Here is a 19,268-nt window from a genome sequence, read left to right as displayed (position 1 = left end):
ATGTCTGACAAGCCCTGAGGATGTTCCTGCTCTCAGTCCTCAGACCACGCTGCGAAGATCCCTGCTTTATGCCAGTCCCGAACAGTTTATAAAGGAAACATTGAGGATGGATAAAGAATGCTGTTATTAGCTATCAGCACGAAAGCCTCCTCTCACCTACATTCACTGTGAGAAAGTTCTTAGCGATAAAGATACATAACTGAATCTCTGAAACAAAAATTGGGGGCAAATGTTTTAATCTTGTTTTAATCAATCGGAATCATACCTTTGTTAACCACATTTTCTTTTTGTATGATTTTTATATTTTTTATTGTAAAAATGCTTTACAGAGGGGTTACAGTTACGTGAGCAAGGTAATGAGTACGTTTCCTATTGAGCATGATTTTCGATGACTTTATTTTCTTTTGAAAATGTAAATAAGAGACGCCTCCACCCCTCTCACACACATTTCACGACTCCTGCCGACCATTCTGCCTTTCTTTGTAGTTTTACAGTACTGACATTATTTTCAAACACATCACTTCATGAGTAGCATGGCTGTGAAGGAGGCCAATGAAGGCTCCTGGTGTCCAGCCAGAGCGTGCTGACTCAGTTGCTCTTTTTTGAAGGGGTTAGGAGTGGTTAGGTTTAACACGTCCCATGGTGAAATCTATCTGCTGTTTTTCTCCTTTTCACTGCTGGAGATCAAACCCCGGGCCTTGGGCATACTAGCCACGTGTCTCTTCTGAGCTGTCCTATCTGCACATCTCCCTCCAGCTCCGTCCACCTGTTCTTTTTTTAACGATCCCTTGCCAATGGCAGCGCTCCCGTGGGTCACCTGTGGCAAACAATGCTGATTCTTCTGGTTTTTAAGATGACGCAAACACTTCCTCTTCTGTGGCTCAGACTCAAGCTAGACACCTTTTTGTTTGTCCCCCAGAATACTTGGTTGGCACGTCTGCTGTGTTTCCCATTATGTGGCACTGTTGCTCTAAACGGATGACTGGCTGACCATGCTCTCTCTCCTGACAGACAGGGATAGAACTTGTTTCTGTTTTATGCATATGGAACCCAACACAGTTGTTGAAACTGAATTTGCTCAATTAATGAGACAATTAATTCATTTAATGAAGCTAGCCAGAGCAGATTGGAAGCAAGGTCTGTTGTGTTGTGTTTTGTTTTTCTAAAACATGTTACCCTGCATCCCCCTCGAGGCTCAGTGTCTTCATCTGTAAATGAGGAAGTACTAGTATCATCCTTTGTGGTGAAAAACTAGTATGATAATGAGATATTATGTTCAGGATATTCACACAATGAGTGGCTGAATAAAGATAATCAGATGTCCACCAGCCCAGTTTAATCTCCAGAGGATTAGTTATAATAAAGTTGAACCACCAGCTTTTTTTTTTTTTGCCAGTCCTGGGACTTGAACTCAAGGCCTAGGTGCTATCCTTGAGCCTCTTTTGTGCTCAAAGCTAGAGCTCTACCACTTGAGCCACAGCTCCACTTCCAGCTTTTTCTGAGTAGTTCATTTGGAGAGAAGAGTCTCGTGGACTTTCCTGCTTCCAACCACGATCCTCAGATCTCAGCCTCCTGAGTAGATAGGATTATAGGATTTTTTTAAGTTGAGGAAATTCAAAGCTCTATTGGTAAGAAAAGAACAGACTAAAAAGGCAAACAGCAGACCAACAGGTTTTCTTTGGAATGGAAAAGGACAGCAAGTCTCCTTCAGCCCAGCTGAAGAGAAAAGGGCACAGTGCTCTTATAGCTAGGGTCTCTGGTGAAGTCAAGCCAGACAGAAGCTAGGAGGTTTGTTTCACACGGTGGGAGGGGGCAGGGTAGGAACAGGGGGAGGGGCTCTTTGTGCAAAGATGGGGATGGGGGAAAGAGTAATCTTATCTTGAGTAACAAGATAGGGAGTTTAAACAACATCTGTGTTGAGAAGATGCATCAGCCCCACCGGTCCCAGGCTACCTCTTTTAAAGCTCCAGGGTATGTTTGGAGGAGGGAGAAAGGGAGGGGAGATGCTTCAGCGAGGTCAGAACCCAGGACAGTTCTGACATTCTTTTCCGGATGTGGCAGTCAGGGAGGAGATGGGTGTTTCTAGTTCCAGTTATTTTACATCACAGCCTCTCTCATGGATTCCAGTCTCTGGGGCCCTGGGCCCTATGGTCCTCCTGGCCTCTGAGTCCTGTGTTGCGGAGATTCTCTTTCTAACCTGGGCCAGTCAGACAGTAAAGCACGGTCCCTGCACCAAGGCATTTAATAAACACACACAAGGGCCCACACATGTGCATATGCACATACACAGGCACGCAAACACACACAAAGTCACTGAGGGCTTGGGGATATGGGTATCACACCTATGTTCTTCCATCATCTTCCTGAACTGCTCTTACTCGCTCTCCATTACCCATTCTGTTCCCTCTCTCATCCTGGCCTGAATTGGTGTTCTCCTCCTCCTTTCCTCATGCAGAACTCTTCAGCATTTTCAGCACCCCCAAACTTCTCCACCCAAACCCAGCCAGACACTCAGAAGAACAAAGGGTCTCACCTTGAGCTGGGCCTGACTTCTCCAGAGAGAAGTTGGGGATGAACCCCCATGGCACTACGAATGTTTCCAGAGTTGTTGTCTGTGTGACTCTGTCACGCTTCTCCTCCTCCCATCCATTCTCCCTTGTTTCAGATTACCAGATTTTATTTCTTGTGCCCTTCTCCTACCCAGAACTTCATACTTGGTCCTCAGGGCCCTTGGAACATGGAAGGAAGGTTGAAGAAGAACACAGGAAACCAGCAACCATGAACATATCCAGTTGCAAAGGGAATTTGTGTCATAGTTTAAGCAGGCTGTTTTCCTGAGTTCATTGGGTTTAAGTACTTGAAATGCACAGTGACTTTTCGGTGTTCCAGTATAGCACCTCAATTATAGAGAGACATCAAGGCAGTCTGAGCACTTTTTTTTTTTTTGGATTCCTGACTTTTATTTTCTGTTCCTTTGCTCAAAAAATGGTACTTTGCCTTTTTGCTGACAAACCTGGTCCTCATCAGAGGGAGAATATTTTTTTTAAGTCAACATTTCTCTATCGTCTTTGAGCTGGATTATTCCCATTATGTATTCTTAGAGGCTAAATTTCCAAATAGTTTCCCTTGGAGAATGCAGAATACAAAATCAGACATCCTGGTCATTTGGGGGAGATAATGACAGACACCCTATAAGACAAGAATCACAAACTGATGGCAAAATGACACTAAAAGATGACAGATGACTTTAAGTGTAGGAAACAAATCTTGAAGAAAAACATTTTTGTGTGTGAACTTGATCCAAAGCAGGAGGCAGCTAATTTTTCAGCTCTAAATGAAATTATTGCCTTCGTTACATAAAAATATAGATACACACAATACTCTCCTGCCCTTTGGGGTATATCTATCTTCTCTGTGAGTGCTTGTCCATATACTTAATGACTGATAATGGATTTTTAAAGGAGTGTTTAAAAATCTAGGCCTCTTGAGATTCTATTTAGAATGGAATATTTCTCCCAGTAGACTGGATTTTAGAAAATTAAAAGCAGCGTACAAGCATAGAGATAACATTTAGGGAAATGCGTATGAGTCATGTCCCCATCCTGTTGATTCTCTTTGTGGTTAATCATGAAACTCAGAGTATGAAACACAATGTTGATGAGTTTACTTGCTTGAACCCTAGAGTGGCTTAGAACAGATTGCTTGCAAAATGTGAGAGGGGAAGAAAACACAACCTTGGACTATAGCAAGACTCAACAAACTTTTTTTATACAAAAAGCCTGATAGAAAATATTTCTGACTATGAACTAGACCGTCTCTCCTACAACTATCCAAATCTACTAATACAGTGTGGAACTAAACATGGATAATGTGTAAATGAATACTATGGTTGTTTTTCAATAAAACTTTATTTGTAGAAACAGGTATAGGCGTTAGATTCCTGACTTCTAGGAGTGAGATGGCAATTGAGTGTATTTCCTATTTCGCTCCAGTTGACATTTTGTTGTATTTAAAAACTATCACATAGTATATGTCATAGGATGGGAGTATAGTAAAAGGATAATTATGTAAGCTTACTCATAATTCCAAACAAGACTTCAATTCAGTTTCCGATTGAATAACTGAGTTTAGGTTATTCCATTCACTTGGCTGCTTTGAACACTGTTTCCTTAAAGAGAGGGGGAAAAATCTTTTCTTTAATCTTCCAGGATGTATAAAGTCATAATCTTAAGAATAGCATCTGAAATCAATGTAATCCAAAGGTCCTTACTTGATAGTGTTTGCAGTAAGATCCCAGCGTCTTAGCACTTAAGTGTGTTCAGATTATATCCATTTAAACATCTGTGATTCATTATCATAAATATCACAGTTGTATGGGACCATATGTTTCAGCTTGAAGTGTGTGTGTGTGTGTGTGTGTGTGTGTGTGTGTGCATATTGTGAGCAATAAATCTCAGGAACCTTAGGCTTACGATGGGTATGTGCAAAAGAGAATATTTCAGGCTCATGGGGCCTCCTGTAATCACAGTATTATACTCAGGATCCCATACAAGAATCCTTCAACTGCAAAAGCTGCCACTTTGGATGGAAAGCTATGATTTGCATGGGGCTCATGCATTTCCCATGATAGTTCACATGAGGAAAAAATAGCTTAGACTTCCTGGGGAAATGTATGAGGGCTACTGTTGTCAAGTGAAGAAATCACAGGAAAGTAGGGTACCTGTAACAAGTGACCAGATACTCTTGATGCCCATCCTTCTCCATTCCCAAGGGGCTGAAGACAGAGACAATGCCATATGGCACAAGGGATGCAATAAAAATCTCTCACCATTGGAGGTTGAACAAGTATGACCAAAGAATGTCTCTTTGCTTACATCAGAAAGCCTATATAGGCATACAAGAATTAATTGTGCTTTGTGTACTATGAGCTAAATCATTGTATTTTAAATTTCCTGATAAGGTCTTGCCAACTGGATAGAACCAATCCATAATCACAGCTGATGAGCCTCTCATCACTTAAACAGGACATGACAAACTACGTGATTATAACCAGAAAGAATCTACTAATAGGTTTTGATTGCCAACTCTGTTTAAGGGCTGGCACTGAGCAGACCCAGAGACCCAAGTAATTATTTTGCAGGTAGCCTTTGCCCTTATAGAGTTCTCTGGTTGTAAAAGGATGAGACAGAAGAAAAATTTCAAAACTAAGTTGGCATTCTGCAGGCTCTTACAGCTGGACTGGCATGTCCAATGACCTTTATGACTCTGTCAATGTTACCAATACTTTGGCTTTATGATTTACGAAAAAGACCCACTGTTGCTTAAGTGGTGCACTTGAGACCCCGAATACCAGATACTTTTCTGCAAGTATCACTAGACCGGCTCTGGAATGTGCACAAACTTGTTTCTGCACAGAACCATTTCTTTATCACCAGGGAACAAAAGGTAGAATGTTCAAACTATATCCAGGTTTTTATACAAAAGATATGTGTACCCACACACTGGCTACAGATTACCTCTGACTTTGATGAGATTCAGACTTTACATTTGAAGATTGTGGATCAAACTTTTGTGCTATTTTTGATCTGAGAACTGGTGATGACTTTGTAGTGGAATAGCAAGATCTGCAGTCAGCCCAAATCTCAAGAGTTCATTGATGAAAGCTACAGTTACATCAATGGTAGTGTGTTGCACACTTCTCCTTTCCTCTCACCTGTAAAGATGCTAATTTACATAAAAGATCTTGGCTGCAGCTCTGGGCTGCAGAAAGTTGAGTCTGTACCCCATTCTTGTGTCCCCCACTTCAGAGTTAAAGTTTCTAGCAAGCTTTGACTCATAGGTTCTTCTAGCTTTTACTATGTAGCTATAACCACCTACTTTGATATTCTACCTGATTTCATTTTTTGATGGCTCTTTTGTAGAATAATTTTCAATATGTACTATATATTTTACCATCATAAAAGAAATAAGACCCTCAGCTCCTGGGACAAGATTCCATAATCTTTGTAGAAAGTAATTCCAGGTTTATTCATTATGCATGTGTGACCTTAAGGAATTTTCACCTCTCAGCCTCAGGTTACCTCCTCTGTAACTTCATGGGACAGTCAGAGTTATGATCAAACATCTGACCCACTGCCTGGTCAATACAGAATGCCCTATCTATGGTAACTATTTAGAAGACAGACTGTAGAGTGAAAAAGCATCCTTCTATGTTTCATAGGATGACTTGGTCATGTAGAAAATAATTCTGGGTGACTGGCCCCTGGATGCATTCATATGAACCAACACCCTTTTATAATACAAATACTAACACTAGCTGAACTGGCATGGACCCCAAAACCAGGTCAGACACCAAAATTGGATGTTTTACGTGATTTTCATACCCAACTATTTTATCCACTCTTGTGGATAAAGTTTCTTGGGAAGCATACCAATCAATGATTGGTTATATTAAATTTTATGTGGAAAACTCAATTTCATGAAAAAATGTTGTAAGGTCAATTACCGAGAAGAGTGCCTCTAGTTCCATAATGAGATATATGAAAATCAGATGGAAATTTGCAATTTTTTGTGAGCTCAGCTCTTCAGGAAAGTGAAGTGTACTTCTTGGGAATTGCTCTTAATGGATATCCCAGAGAATACCCAGTGGTTGACTTTCTCTCACTGCTAGAAAGAAATTGATTACATGGAATTATGATCTGCCTGCTTATAATTTCTACCACATGGTGCTTATTGGATCTTTTCATACGATGATGAAATGGAACATCAGTTCTTTAACATGTGAAATCATATATACTCTAAATATTATGAAGGTAGCAAATATACCTTATTCAACTTTTGGTTGGCATTTATCCTTTGTTGTTTACTATCTTTCACTTTGTGAGTGAACAAATGCTAATTTTAGTGGGTTGCTATATAAATATACCAAGCTTTAGAATGGTAGAATTTCCTAATCATAAGAGACCTCACCAAATGTTTGACTCTTTCCCCCAACATTCCTGACCAAGAGTCAGAAAAGTTCTGCTTGAAAGTATCCAGTGACAAGTACATTATTTCATCCAGAAGAAAATATTCTGTATTTCCAGAGGGTTTTCCAGTATTTGAAAAAATCGGATATCAAACAAATATTGATTCTTTGCATTGCATTGGCTTATAGTCTCCCACCAACATGCTAGAAGAACCTCCACCTCCTTCTCCTAGGCTTTTATTCCAATCATTTCTAAAGGTCTTGGAGCATCTTTCAGTTGAACTCACAGGTGTTTTCTTGTTCTCCTTGCCTGACTCTCCTGGAAAGCTCTTGGAGAAGTACCCATCTGGGAACAGTCCTTCCCTAGGACCCCAGACCCAAACCCCCTCATGCCTGGCCACCCCACTGCTTCATTTGCCTTTCTGACATGAGAGCCAAGCCAAGCTACTTTCAGCTCAGAGATGAGCTCAGGCTGACCCTCAGCCAGTGATTAGTATTAACAGTGTATTCCTTGGAATTAAAGTGTTAGTTAGTGAGAATATTGAAGTTGTTTACGGTTTGTGAGTATTAGAGAGCTGGTGTGTAACTTTCTCCCTGAGTTGAAGGTGCCCAGGGGCAACCAGAAAGCCACCACTGTGTTCTTCTCTTCACCTTCCAGCTGGTTCTGTACCTCGCACCAGGTGGTCATGCAGAAGTTGTTCTTCTCTTGAGATCCTTCCGCTCCAGGTATATCTTCTGTATGATGGTCAGGGCATCAAACATGGCAGGCTTTGAATCCCTAGGTGGAGCCAAGACACTAGGCTACAAGTGTGCAAGAGACTATAGCTGTGAAGTCGTGTACCTTTGCAGTTCTGATGCAGCCAATCTGTCCTTCCATTAGCCCCAGAGATGTCCACAGGGAAGGAGAGAAGTTGCATTAGACATGCCAGCTACATCACCCACTAAGGGTTTTGTGAGAGACATATGTGAGGTACAGGAAAACATCTCTCTAAACGCAAGTGTGACTCTCAGATGCTGATTCCACGATTTCTGTTTCGCTGAGAAGGTGACTTTGAGATCAACTCACTCAAATCTTCATTTGAGTCTGCACTCTCATTGTCAGTTATGCTTGGGGACACGGTTTTAAATTTATGTAGCTGCCAAGTTACAGTTCTCCTGTTCATTCAGCAAAGAGGGTTGAGTGTGTACTGAGGTGGATGCAATGCTATCTACAAGGTAATCCAATTCAAAATACAAATTCATCATTATTATAACCACCATGGGCTAGAGACTGTTCATCATCTTATCAGAAAACAATTTGCCACGTTTTAAAGAATCAGTAGTGGGCAGGGAATGTAGGACCTTGGCAGGAGAAAACTGATTCAGAGTGAACGATTTAGTTTTTAATGGTAGACAGAAAAAAAATACACACACACACACACACACACACACACACACACACACACACACACACACACACACACACATATAAATTCTGAAAGCAGACGTGAAGTCTGTCTTTTTCCAAGCCTTTGAGGGTTCACATGGCAAAAAAACAGGTTTCTGCTGAGGATCATTTGACTGAATCATCCTTTACATCTTGCCCTGACATGATAGAATTGAAACTCTATTTTATTGAAGTTGGAATTGATGCATGAGATGGTATTAAGACAATTTTATGTGTCCCATGCACCTATCAAAATATACAGTGGCAAAATCCTCTTCTGGGTCGATCAGCCATGGGGCAGGCTCTCCAAGAACCTCCTAGAAGCTCTATGGATGTCAGTACTGGCTCTGCACCGACTCTGGGCCACTGTGAGGCCCAGGATGCAGCCCAGGGCATTCTGGAAGCAGACGCGTACTGCATGTAGAGGCTGGGAGGACTGGGCCTGCTGAATAACCACAGAACTGATCCAACATGGGTAGAGGGGCACATTTGTGAGTAAAAATTCCATTGAGCAGAATGCCTGAGGAACGAGAGGGCTCAGAGACACTGGGGGGGCAGGTCCAAATTGCCTCGGGGCTCTTCCAAAGGAAGTGGGTGCTGTTGCATGCCAGTGGGATACCGAAGGATGGAAAAAGCAATTAAGTGCTGCCCTGAATCCTGGAGAGAGTCCATCTGATGTTTCTGAACTGGATGCACTAAAGCAAGTCCTCAGACAGGCATCGCATGCCAGCCCCACAAAGACTCTGCAGATCTACCAGCACACAGCTCCTTCTTGCTGATGGAACAGTTGAATTCTGTATTCCTAAGTAGGCCAGGGTAGCTGAGATAGCTGGTCTACCCCAGTCTGCGGGAGAATAAATAAATAGTCTGTAGTTTACATTCTGCACAGAGCAGCGCCTAGGCTCCAGAGATGGCTAGGCGAGGTTCTCCTGTGAGCTGAGGAAGATTTGTCAGAGAATTTGCAAGGCAATTGGAAGGCAAGTTGGACCCTTGAAGTCAACAACATGTATTCATTAACTGTGACAAACGCAACATCAGGGCTTTCCTATTACCTGACAACAATGAAACTATCATCCTCGCACATCAAGAGGATTGCGATCCACACTCATCTCTCTGTGGGAGGTGTTCCTGCCTAGATGGGCATAGTAATTCATATACATCTGTTTGTGGGATGACCGGCTCAGAGCTGATGGTCCTGATTCACACATATCCTTGCACAAGTATACAAGCAGAGTCTGAGCACCAACTCTGAACATGGGCTGCACCTAAAGTGCTTACCCATTTATAAATCTCAGCAAATGTGCACAACCTGGAGGACCGTATTCGCATCTTAAGACAGAAGAGTATGGCTCAAAGATGGAATCAAACACGCTTAGGAAGATAACACAAAAGCCATGTATTCGTTCATACATATCTCTTTAAGCAGAACTGTTCCATATTTTTCAGATAAAATTAAATCCATCTGCATGTTAATATTTCCTGGGATCATAATGCAGCTTAATTTGCTCCTTCACATATTTCAGGATGGTAACAGATCTAACGCTTTTTGGATTTTCATCCCTAAGAACCACGTTCAAAAGAAAAGAAAACTAGAAAGACATAATAAAATCAAGGTCGGGAAGATGAAGCCCCCTTAATTCATGTGCCAAACTTCCCATTTCCAGTGTGGTTTTGTCTCCCTCCCAGCTAAAGTTTGTCTTTTTGTGACATTTGCATTAAGCCCAGAGGACATTTTGAGTGGAGACACGCTGAAAGCATAATTGAAACGCTGAGTGGTGCCGTTTGCCTAATTTGCATTTTCCCCCAGGTAGGGGGGGGTCACACCTCCCCTCTTTTCTCCTGGGGTGCTCTAAGATTATCTCAAAGAATGATGGTATGCGACCGATTCAATAAATTCCCACGTAGGGTTTATTATATGTATAACTTTCTTTTCTTTCTAGAAGCAATTTTAAATGCCACCACGATAAAGTACATGGAGAAGTTAATAGTAGGTTCACAATAGCCTGGACAGTCCATTGTCCCCTCAAGTGGAGGTTTCAAATATTTGTCCACAAATTTAAATGTTTATAAGAATTTTTTTTGTTTGAGTTATCCACAGTGCCCTCTTCAGCTATGTACAAGGTTGTCTCTATAGAAACAAGTCAGAAGCTATTCAATTTTACCTTTAAATATATTCTTTGAACCCTATACCTCCAAACACGTACTGTCTGGAACTATCAACAAAGCTAATGAGATCATGATGCAGGGGTGGTCCCTCCATTTGCTCCTCTTAACCAGTAATATAAGGTAAGATTGCAAAGCATGGTGATTCTGCTCTGATGAACTACTCTTCCTGCATGTCCAGTCGGTCATTTAGATAGTGCCAAAGTTGCTAGCCTAAGTGCTTTGCTGGGACTTGTGTCTTTGACTAGTCTTCACCATTGATGCTACATGCATTTCATGACAGATATCTGGCTGTCATTATAAACTGCTTAGGGTGGGGGCCATGTATGGATTGTTCTAGATGAGGATGAGCAGAGAGGAGCATAGTCCCAAAGCCCTTTCCAGGATGCAACAAATAAACGTTACTCCAAAGGTTTTAGTAGATCCAAGGACCCAGTTTTTACTAATAGAACTCAATTTATTTTGACACATATTAGACTATTGCATTTGGAGTGCCAGGCACTAGTGGCTCATACTATACTACCAGCCAATCAGGCGGCCGGGGATGAGAGGGTCAGGCAGACGGTGCCCACCATGAATGGCTGTGAGGGCCACGGTGGGAGGAGCCATGCAAAGGTGACTTAAGGCTCATCCCAACTGTCAGTATTTCAGAAAAGAAAAAGAATCATAGCCTGCATTTCCATGAAGCTGTCTTTGCCAACAATCCATGTGGAAATTGTTCAGAACACCTTTTTTGATGCTTTAGTTTCCCTCCGTTGAGGTCTTTTTTCTGTCGTAGCTGCCCACGTGAGGAAGGAAGTTAGAATTTCACCTAGGGACGCGAAGAGATTCACAGGTGGACAAGGCTGACCCGGAGTCCGCCGAGCCTGGCTTCCTCTAGTGCCATCTCCATGGTAGCGGCACAGGCGGCAGCCCTGAGCAAGCGTGCCCACCTAGAAACAAGGAGAAGGGCATGGAGCAGGCAGAAAGCCAGCCGGAAGCAGACTGCCACGCCGGGAAAAGGAAGAGGCAGCCCTCCTAGTGTTGGGGATCGCGAGAACATCAATAATCATGCACATTTGTGGAACTCAGCTCTGTCCCGAGGGTTCGGCCCGTGGAGGCCCATGTAGCATTCTCTTCTGCCTCTGGAGGGCGCTGTTCTCTAAGGAAGGCGGTGTTACTAGCCTCGGCAGTGGAAGGAACTGGGTACAGAGGTAGAGCTTGTCTGAGCAAGGACCAGAGAAGGCCTTCAGAACTAGCATCTGACATCCTGCCTGCCTTCCCACGCGTGCAGAACAGCAGCTCCTGGCGTGCCAGGCCCCAGGACTCCTCTCCCTTTCAGTCGTGGCTAAGCATCATGGAGTCCTGGTACTCTGAAAGTGTATTGTCTAAGGTCCTGGTGCTTAGCATATTATGCGTTTGATTCATCTGGGGCGCTTCTGCGGGATGCTGGTGCTCAGACCCCAACCCAGCCTGAGTTGGTCACAATCTCCAGAAAGAGGGGGCAGGTATCGCTTTTTGTTTAAGTACTCCCCTGAGGATGTCATAGATATCAGCCTTGAGAAGAACATTTCCCGTGTAAAGCATCTGCTTCTGAGCTGGGGGGAGGCACAGAGCTCAAGGGAAAAACGGTGAACAGGTGCCGCGGTGGGGCTCGCTACACCCTGTGTTGAAGGTGAACTGGACGACCTTCATTGTGGGTAGAGATGGGGGAGTGGGCCTGGGAGAGAATGAGGGAAGGGATGACACTGTGCAAGAGGAATTGTAAGTAAGGTGCCAGTGGCTCACGCCTGTTATCCCAGCTACTCAGGAGGCTGAGATCTGAGGATCACAGTTCAAAGCCAGGCCGGGCAGGAAAGTCTATGAGACTCTTATTTCCAATAAACCACCAGAAAACTGGAAGTAGCGCTGTGGCTCAAATGGTAGAGTGTTAGCCTGGGGCTGAAGAGCTGAGGGACAGTGCCCAGGCCCAGAGTTCAAGCCCCATGACCAACAACAATAACAACAACAACAACAAGGAATTGTACTCATGACCTGATGTATGTAACTGTAATCCCTCTGTATATCACCTTTATAATAATAATAAAGGCATTTTTTGAAAGGAGAAGCAAGGACCCTTGGAGCTGTCAGCTAGTTGGTATGGGTGGGAAGAGGGCTGGGGTGTACTGTCTGAGGGCCTGTGACTCTGAATGGAAATAGGGTCTCAGCCTGGCACCTCTTGTGCCCACTAAGGATTTGTGAGATGCCAAATGGAGTTGAGATGAAGAAACCACCCCTTTTCTTCTTGTTCATCGGTGCCTAGGAAATGGAACGCCCAGAACTCAGGTTTACCGAGGCAGCAGATCGGATCGGGGGCATTCTCTTGCTCTCTCCTTGTGCAGTCGGCAGTACTCTGTTGTAACCAGAGGGGATGGAATCAGTTCTTATGGAGAGGAGAAACGGTGTACATAAAGGAACAAAGTACGATATGCATGCAATGGGCAGACAGGCATGAGTACAACTGTGATGTAAGATTCCGTAAGTTCATCTGTGATCTTAAGGCCTTAGAAGAGGGTGGTGATTATGAAAACAGAATGTCTGACAAGGCTTCTTAGGGGCATAGGTAGTGGGAAAACAAAAGCCCAGAGGGGCTGCTGAAAATGAGGCTCGCTGGGAGGCAGGAGGCAGTGCGCAGCCCTGGACACAGAGCTGGGCACCTGGAACCACTCAGTGAATGGCGGGCATTCGTCCAAGCATCTTTCCTTCAGCGCACACACAGGTTCCAATTATGCTTTGGGCTCCGCTAAACTTTAATGGGATTATGGAGAAAGATTAACAGACATGGCTGAGCACCGAGTCCAAGCCGCGTGCTGTTTAGAGAATGGAACAGGGCCAGGTGCTCATGGTCAAGTTCTCCATCCCTTATCCATCTCTACGACTGGGCTTAACCGAGTCAGGAGGTCGCCAAAGGCCTTCATCTCAGTGCTCAGCCTCACCTGCAGCCTCTCCTGCGCACAGCTCCCCCGAAGTCCCCTACCACACAGCATCGTTTTGCTTGCAGAGTGGTTTGGGATGGGATCGTTATCGATGGCCTTCCGCATGCACATAAAAATGTGTCATATTTATTACTGGAGATGTAGAGATAAGTAAAAAGAAAAAATCAGATGCCACTTCTGCCCCTGACTCTGGTGAGGAAGACACATAAATTAGACATATTTATACAATGCTATATTATGGGAAGGCCTTTGTACAAGAAGCTGCGGAGCATGGGGCATCTTGGAGCTGAATGGTGCAGAATGATGACTTACCCTGGGAAAGATGGTGGTGAGAGGTCCCTGTGACTGGCCAGAGCCAGTGATCAAAGCCACGGAGTGGAAGGGTTGTGTCTTTCCTGAATTCTCCTAGCACAGAGCCACTGAGTGTAAGTGGTTCACTAGGGGATGAAGGGCAGTTCTGGGGTTAGGAGTAGTGAAGCGTCCATGTATAACAGCTGTATAGCTTACCCAGGCTCTTTGTGTCTCCTTTTCCCAGTGACCTTCAGTGACTGTCAGGGAAACGCCAAGCTGCGCTATGAGGTCTCCAGTCCCCACTTCAAGGTGAATGCCGATGGCGGCTTAGTGCCCCTGAGGAACGTCAGCGCGGTGGGTCGGACCCTGTTCGTCCATGCCAGGACTCCCCACGCCGAGGACATGGCCGAGCTCGTGATTGTCGGAGGGAGGGACATCCAGGGATCCTGGCAGGTAAGGTTTTGGCCTAAGCTGCATCTGTGAGGAAAGCACATTGTCTGTCTCATGTGGAAATGGGTCTTTATTGCGTTGGCCAATGCGCTTTTGATTATTGTGACTACAAATGACAGAAATACAGCTCCCAAAAAAATGGCAAGAGGAGGGACAACAGGAACTTACCAGTTCATAGATGATCGCTTGCCAGCATTGTTCACGGCTTCACACTGGTGCCCACAGGACGGCGTAGCTCTGACTTGTATCCATCCCGTGGCTCTGTCTGTATTCCCTGAGAGAGTCTCTTCCCAATAAGGTCAGAAAAGGCTGGAAACTGATTCGCATTGGCTCTCCTCGGATTCCATGCCCGTCTCTGAGCTAAGTGCCCTGTCCCCCTGTGACACTCTGTCTAGCTGGACACACCTGGGTCATGTGTCTTTTCCTGAAGTCAGGGCTGAAGTAGTCCCCTTCGCCCAAACACCCCACCGGGAGCCAAAGATGGGTGGTTCTTCCAGGCACACCACTTGTCCGAGATGGGGGAGCAGGTTCGGGGCAGATGTCAGGCGGGGCCTCTCATTGCTGGGTGAGGCCAGGCAGTCACTGCACAGGCCGCTGTCCCTGCTGTACAGCAGGGCCCGTTCTCTTGCAGATGCCCACGTGTGCTCATCTTCCCACTCCCCAGGCGTGGGCGCACACTTGAGGAGTGCCACCGACTGCCATCCGGGCCCCTAGAGGCCTTTTGCCTGAGCCGCTCTAGGTCTTTTGCCTTTGATGATAGGAAGTTTCCAAAAGACTCTTACAAAAGAATAGCCCTGATAACAGTAGGTGCCCCACTTGGCATCTCTCGCCTGCTTTCCTGCCTGCCACCCTGAGCTCTGGAAGCCCCTGGCTCCTATGACCTTTCTCCATCTGCCCCAACCCTGGCTGATTTGTAACGTGGTCTGGTGGTAGACGAAGCAGGACGCCACAGTTAAGGGCAGGGTGACAGACAACGTGAGCACAGGCTTCTGCAACACTGTGATCTCGAGAAAGACATCCTGCTTCACAGGCCCCGGGGGCACCAGGTGGCCTGGGTGTAGTTCCCCCATCACTGGGCTCGTGGCTGAGGTGGCCTGACCTGAGCATCCTTCCCAGTGCAGGCAGAACTGTCCGTGGGTCAGGGAGAGAGGTTTCTAAGCCAGAAAGTCGTTGCTATGAAGAGACTGGACCCATTCCATAACCCCACGGTTCCCTTTCCCATCTGTGACTCTGTGAGTGAAGGGCAGCCCGAGGCCTCGAGGCTCGGCTCAGCGCGGCCCTGATAGTTTCACAGAAAACAGGCTATTGGTGAGTACACGGAGGCCGGTGTGGACGCCGATGGACTCCATAAAGGCAAGCGTTCCTCTTATTTAGCCACCGCGGTTTTCTCAGCATCTCACCAACTTGCGACCTAAATGACGCGGCAAATAACCAAAAGAACACAGTTGCCGAGATACATGGCACCAGCGCTGCTCTGGAACAGAGAAATGCTGCGGAGGGCGGAGGAGGGGGCAGCAAGGGGCTGAGCATGTGCCCATGGCCCTCAGTCAGCATGGCTCAGGGTTCATCTTTGTGTCAGGAAAGATGAGGTCAGATCGCGTTGCTTGGACGATAGCTGGAGGGGTTCTGAGCACTTGTCGGGACAAATGCCGCTGTGCGGGACAAGAAGATAGGCTCTGTGGCTTGGCTCCAGTCTCCCAGTCTGTCCCCCCCTCTTGAGGCCAGGCAAGATGCTTTGCCACAGCAGAGCCCCTTCCGGCTGGTTCTCCTTTGCCGCTGTCTGCACACACTGTGGACACAACTTGGCTGTAATTGTTTGCTTGCTCCCTGCGAAACACGGAGAGGCGGCCAAGCTGTGCTGTGGGCCAGCTTCCGGCAGGACCGGACGCTCTTCTTCCGCCTTGGTGATTTTGTGTGGTTTGGAAACGGCCCTTGTGCAGATGTCCAGATGAGCACATGATTGAGAGAGAGAGAGAGAGAGAGAGAGAGAGAGAGAGAGAGAGAGAGAGAGAGAGAGAGAGAGAGAGAGAGAGAGAGAGAGAGAAGAGAGAAAGAGAGAAAGAGAGAATAAGAAAAATAGCAAAAAGAACCCCTCTAAAGAGAGTAGACTTTGGTTAGACATGTGTCTCTGGTACTCTGTATGGTCCTATTGTGTGTAACCAAGCCGGTTGCAGCCTTAAAAAGGAAGATTGGTGGGAGCGTGGTGCGTGGGCTCAGAGCCTTCGGACATGCGCAGGTGGTTAATGTACTAGGCCGGGGGTGGGGGCGGGGAATGGCAGGAGCTCTGCGCCCATGGATGAGGGAGGAGCTCAGGGAGAACAGCGCCACCTGTGCACCTGGTACTACTTCTGTGCGCGTCTATTGTTGGCTCTGGTAACCTGTTGGCAACCATGGGGCGCACGTCTCTGTGTACTGAGGCAGCGAGAGGCGGGGGACTTGCCCCCGGTGACACAGTGACAAGGAACAGCTGCTTAGGCAGTCCAGCGCCTGAATCCTTGCCTCTTCCTGATGCCACGCCACCCTTCCCTGGTCTTCGGGATGGGGGGGGGGGGCGGAGAACGCCCCATGGGGGGTATGCCCTTGCCTCAGGAAAGGATTTCTCCCACACTCTATGGCTTTGGATGGGTAGCTGTTCCACTGGGACCGTCCTTGGTGTGGGGTTTTGTCATCCATAGAGAGGGGGTGGTAATAGACATCCCGGGGCCTCCAGGAGGATTGGACGGAACAGCACACGCAGCACTCAGCTGATGCTGCAGCGGTGAACTTCAGTAATGACCAGAGCCGGCGTGGACATGGTGCTCGCTCCGAGTGCAGTGCTCTCTCCCGCTTCCCCGTCTCCTCATCCCCCCGCATGCTGTTAGCTTCAGCATCTCTCTGGAGAGGGCAGCGATGCGGTGGCGCCTTCCGCGCCTGGGCCGTGTATCGAGCGGGCGTCAGGGCTGAGGGCTCAGACCCGGCAGTGTGGCTCCACAGCTCCTCCTCTTGACACAGATGCCCCGTTGTTGCCTGGCCTTGAAATGTGGGGCAGAGCGCAAAGGCCGTTCCCACAAACGTGACAGCCATCCCAAGCGGGGCCCGAGACCCAGACGAGAAGATGCCGGGCGCCCGTGTAGGACTCTTCCAGCTCCTTCTCTTCCCACGGTGAAAGCTAGCCGCGCATCCCCTGGCCGAGCATCCTGGCTCCAGATTTCCATTTCTCTTCCTTGAGCTGTGCACCCTCCTCCACCCAGGCCTTTGGGGCTAAGGATGCAGCTTTGCATTGTGGGTATAAAGCACCTCACTGGCAGCGGGGAGCACAGCATCTCTTGGCTCCCCTCGGGTGTTGGTGAGCACATCCCCTACCTACCCCCGAAGAAGCCGGGGCCCAGAATCCCAGGAGAGGCCGGCGGGGAGATGCTGAGCGGAAGCAGGCGGGTAGCGGGCGGGAAGAGGACACGTTGACGGGCTGGACCACAGGAGCCACCGAGTTCCTAAGTGGGGAAACAGGCAGGATGCAAACAGCCACTGGGCATCCACTGGGGACGGAAGTACCCAGGGAGACAGGCAAGGCTTCTAATAGCGGCCACCGCTGGTTTCCTTCATTTAAGGGACACTTTGTGTGATACTTCAGACCGTGGACATCTCCATGTGCGCTGTAACGTACATGATTTCTAACCCCCACAGCGTCCTGTGGGGTGTCACCCACCCCCTCCCTGCAGCCTGGAGACCTGGGCCTCCACTTGACCATTGAGGGACAGGAAATGGACTGCCTGCTCGCCTCTCTGTCCAGACACTCGTCACTGTGCTGACCCTTGGGCCCTGCGTGGCCGCTGTCACTGCCCTTGGGTGGAGAAAAGAGCTCATGAATAGAGCTGCAAGGTAGCCAAGAAGTATAAGGTGTGCACTGACTGGAGAAAGAGCCCAGCTGCGGCATCTAGATGATTCTACATTGTGTAGCCTAGAAGGTGGATGTGAATGGGACCAGGAAAGAAAGGAGTTGGGTGGTAAGGATGTCTAGTGAGATGTGTATGGGGGAGTACACACACACACACACACACACACACACACACACCATACACACACACCATACACACACACACACACACACACACACACACACACACACACACACACACACACACCCTGGGGCTGCTGGGATATCTTGATAGAGATGGGATTAGCGGGCATTGTGGGCTTTTAGGGTGTGTTTGGAGGAACACCTGAGGACTAAGGAAGAACACCTAACAGTCTGCTTTGGTACATGAAGAAGTCCACCTTCCCACGATACCACTTACCCGCGTGTGACTTTGGTGGATCACTCAGTGCTCTGAGATCCTCGGCTCTGAAGCAGGAATACAAGTAGAGTCCACGCCACCGCGCATTCTACCGGGCAGAGCACAGAACAGCGCGCCACAGCCGCTGAGAGTCTCTGAGAGAGGCAGGAAGAGGAAGTGCGGGTTGAGTGCCTGCACTTGAGACCATGAGGCCAAAGCTGGAGACCCGGGCCAGGAGAGGGAGAGCAGTCAAGGAAGGAGAGAGAAGGCATCTGTGAACATGGGGGCAGGGTGGTGCTCCAGAGCCAAGCCGACTGCAGTCTGATTTCACATCACCGCGCGTCCTCGGGGAGACACAGCAGTGACCGCACAGTCGCCTGTCACCCGCAGCCCCCAGTGCCTCTTTTCTTTCTACCTGCTGTTGTGACTCTGCGTCACCTGGAAAGTCTGTAGCCTGAGCCTGGAAGTCCATTGTTAATGGCTTAATTATACTCTTGAGTGATTTCTGCATTTTTAATGAGCTGCCCCGCATCTTGCTCCGCTTCTGTCTGGGGCGGTGTACAATCCCTGTAGATCTGAGCGAGCCAGGGTGTCGTTTAATGCTTGGCTTTTGCCAGGCTGAGTGATTGGAATGGAGGCAGCAGCGTTACCCATCCATTCCATGCACAAAGGGTCTTGGCGCCGCAGAACGCGGTCATGACCCGAGCACACAAAGGCGGGAAGAGTGAGGACGCCTTCCACCATTCGACAAGCAAAATGTGTGT

At 47.2% G+C, this 19,268-nt stretch overlaps 1 protein-coding gene across 2 annotated transcripts in view; it reads left to right on the top strand.

Moving 5' to 3' along the window:
• LOC138822875 (cadherin-13) overlaps nt 1–19,268 on the top strand; it is a 715,907-nt gene that overhangs the window by 280,455 nt on the left and 416,184 nt on the right. For both annotated transcript variants that reach the window (XM_070015848.1, XM_070015847.1), the window contains exon 3: nt 14,046–14,254. In XM_070015848.1, the coding sequence (XP_069871949.1) occupies nt 14,046–14,254 (209 nt within the window). The remainder of the gene's footprint in view (nt 1–14,045; nt 14,255–19,268) is intronic.

The sequence above is a fragment of the Dipodomys merriami genome, unplaced genomic scaffold (assembly GCF_024711535.1).
Source record: "Dipodomys merriami isolate MVZ:Mamm:240054 unplaced genomic scaffold, mDipMer1.0.p SCAF_116, whole genome shotgun sequence".
In the NCBI taxonomy this organism is placed as follows: Eukaryota; Metazoa; Chordata; class Mammalia; order Rodentia; family Heteromyidae; genus Dipodomys; species Dipodomys merriami.
The sequence above is the reverse complement of the archived record's forward strand: the minus strand, read 5'-3'. Positions and strand labels throughout refer to the sequence as shown.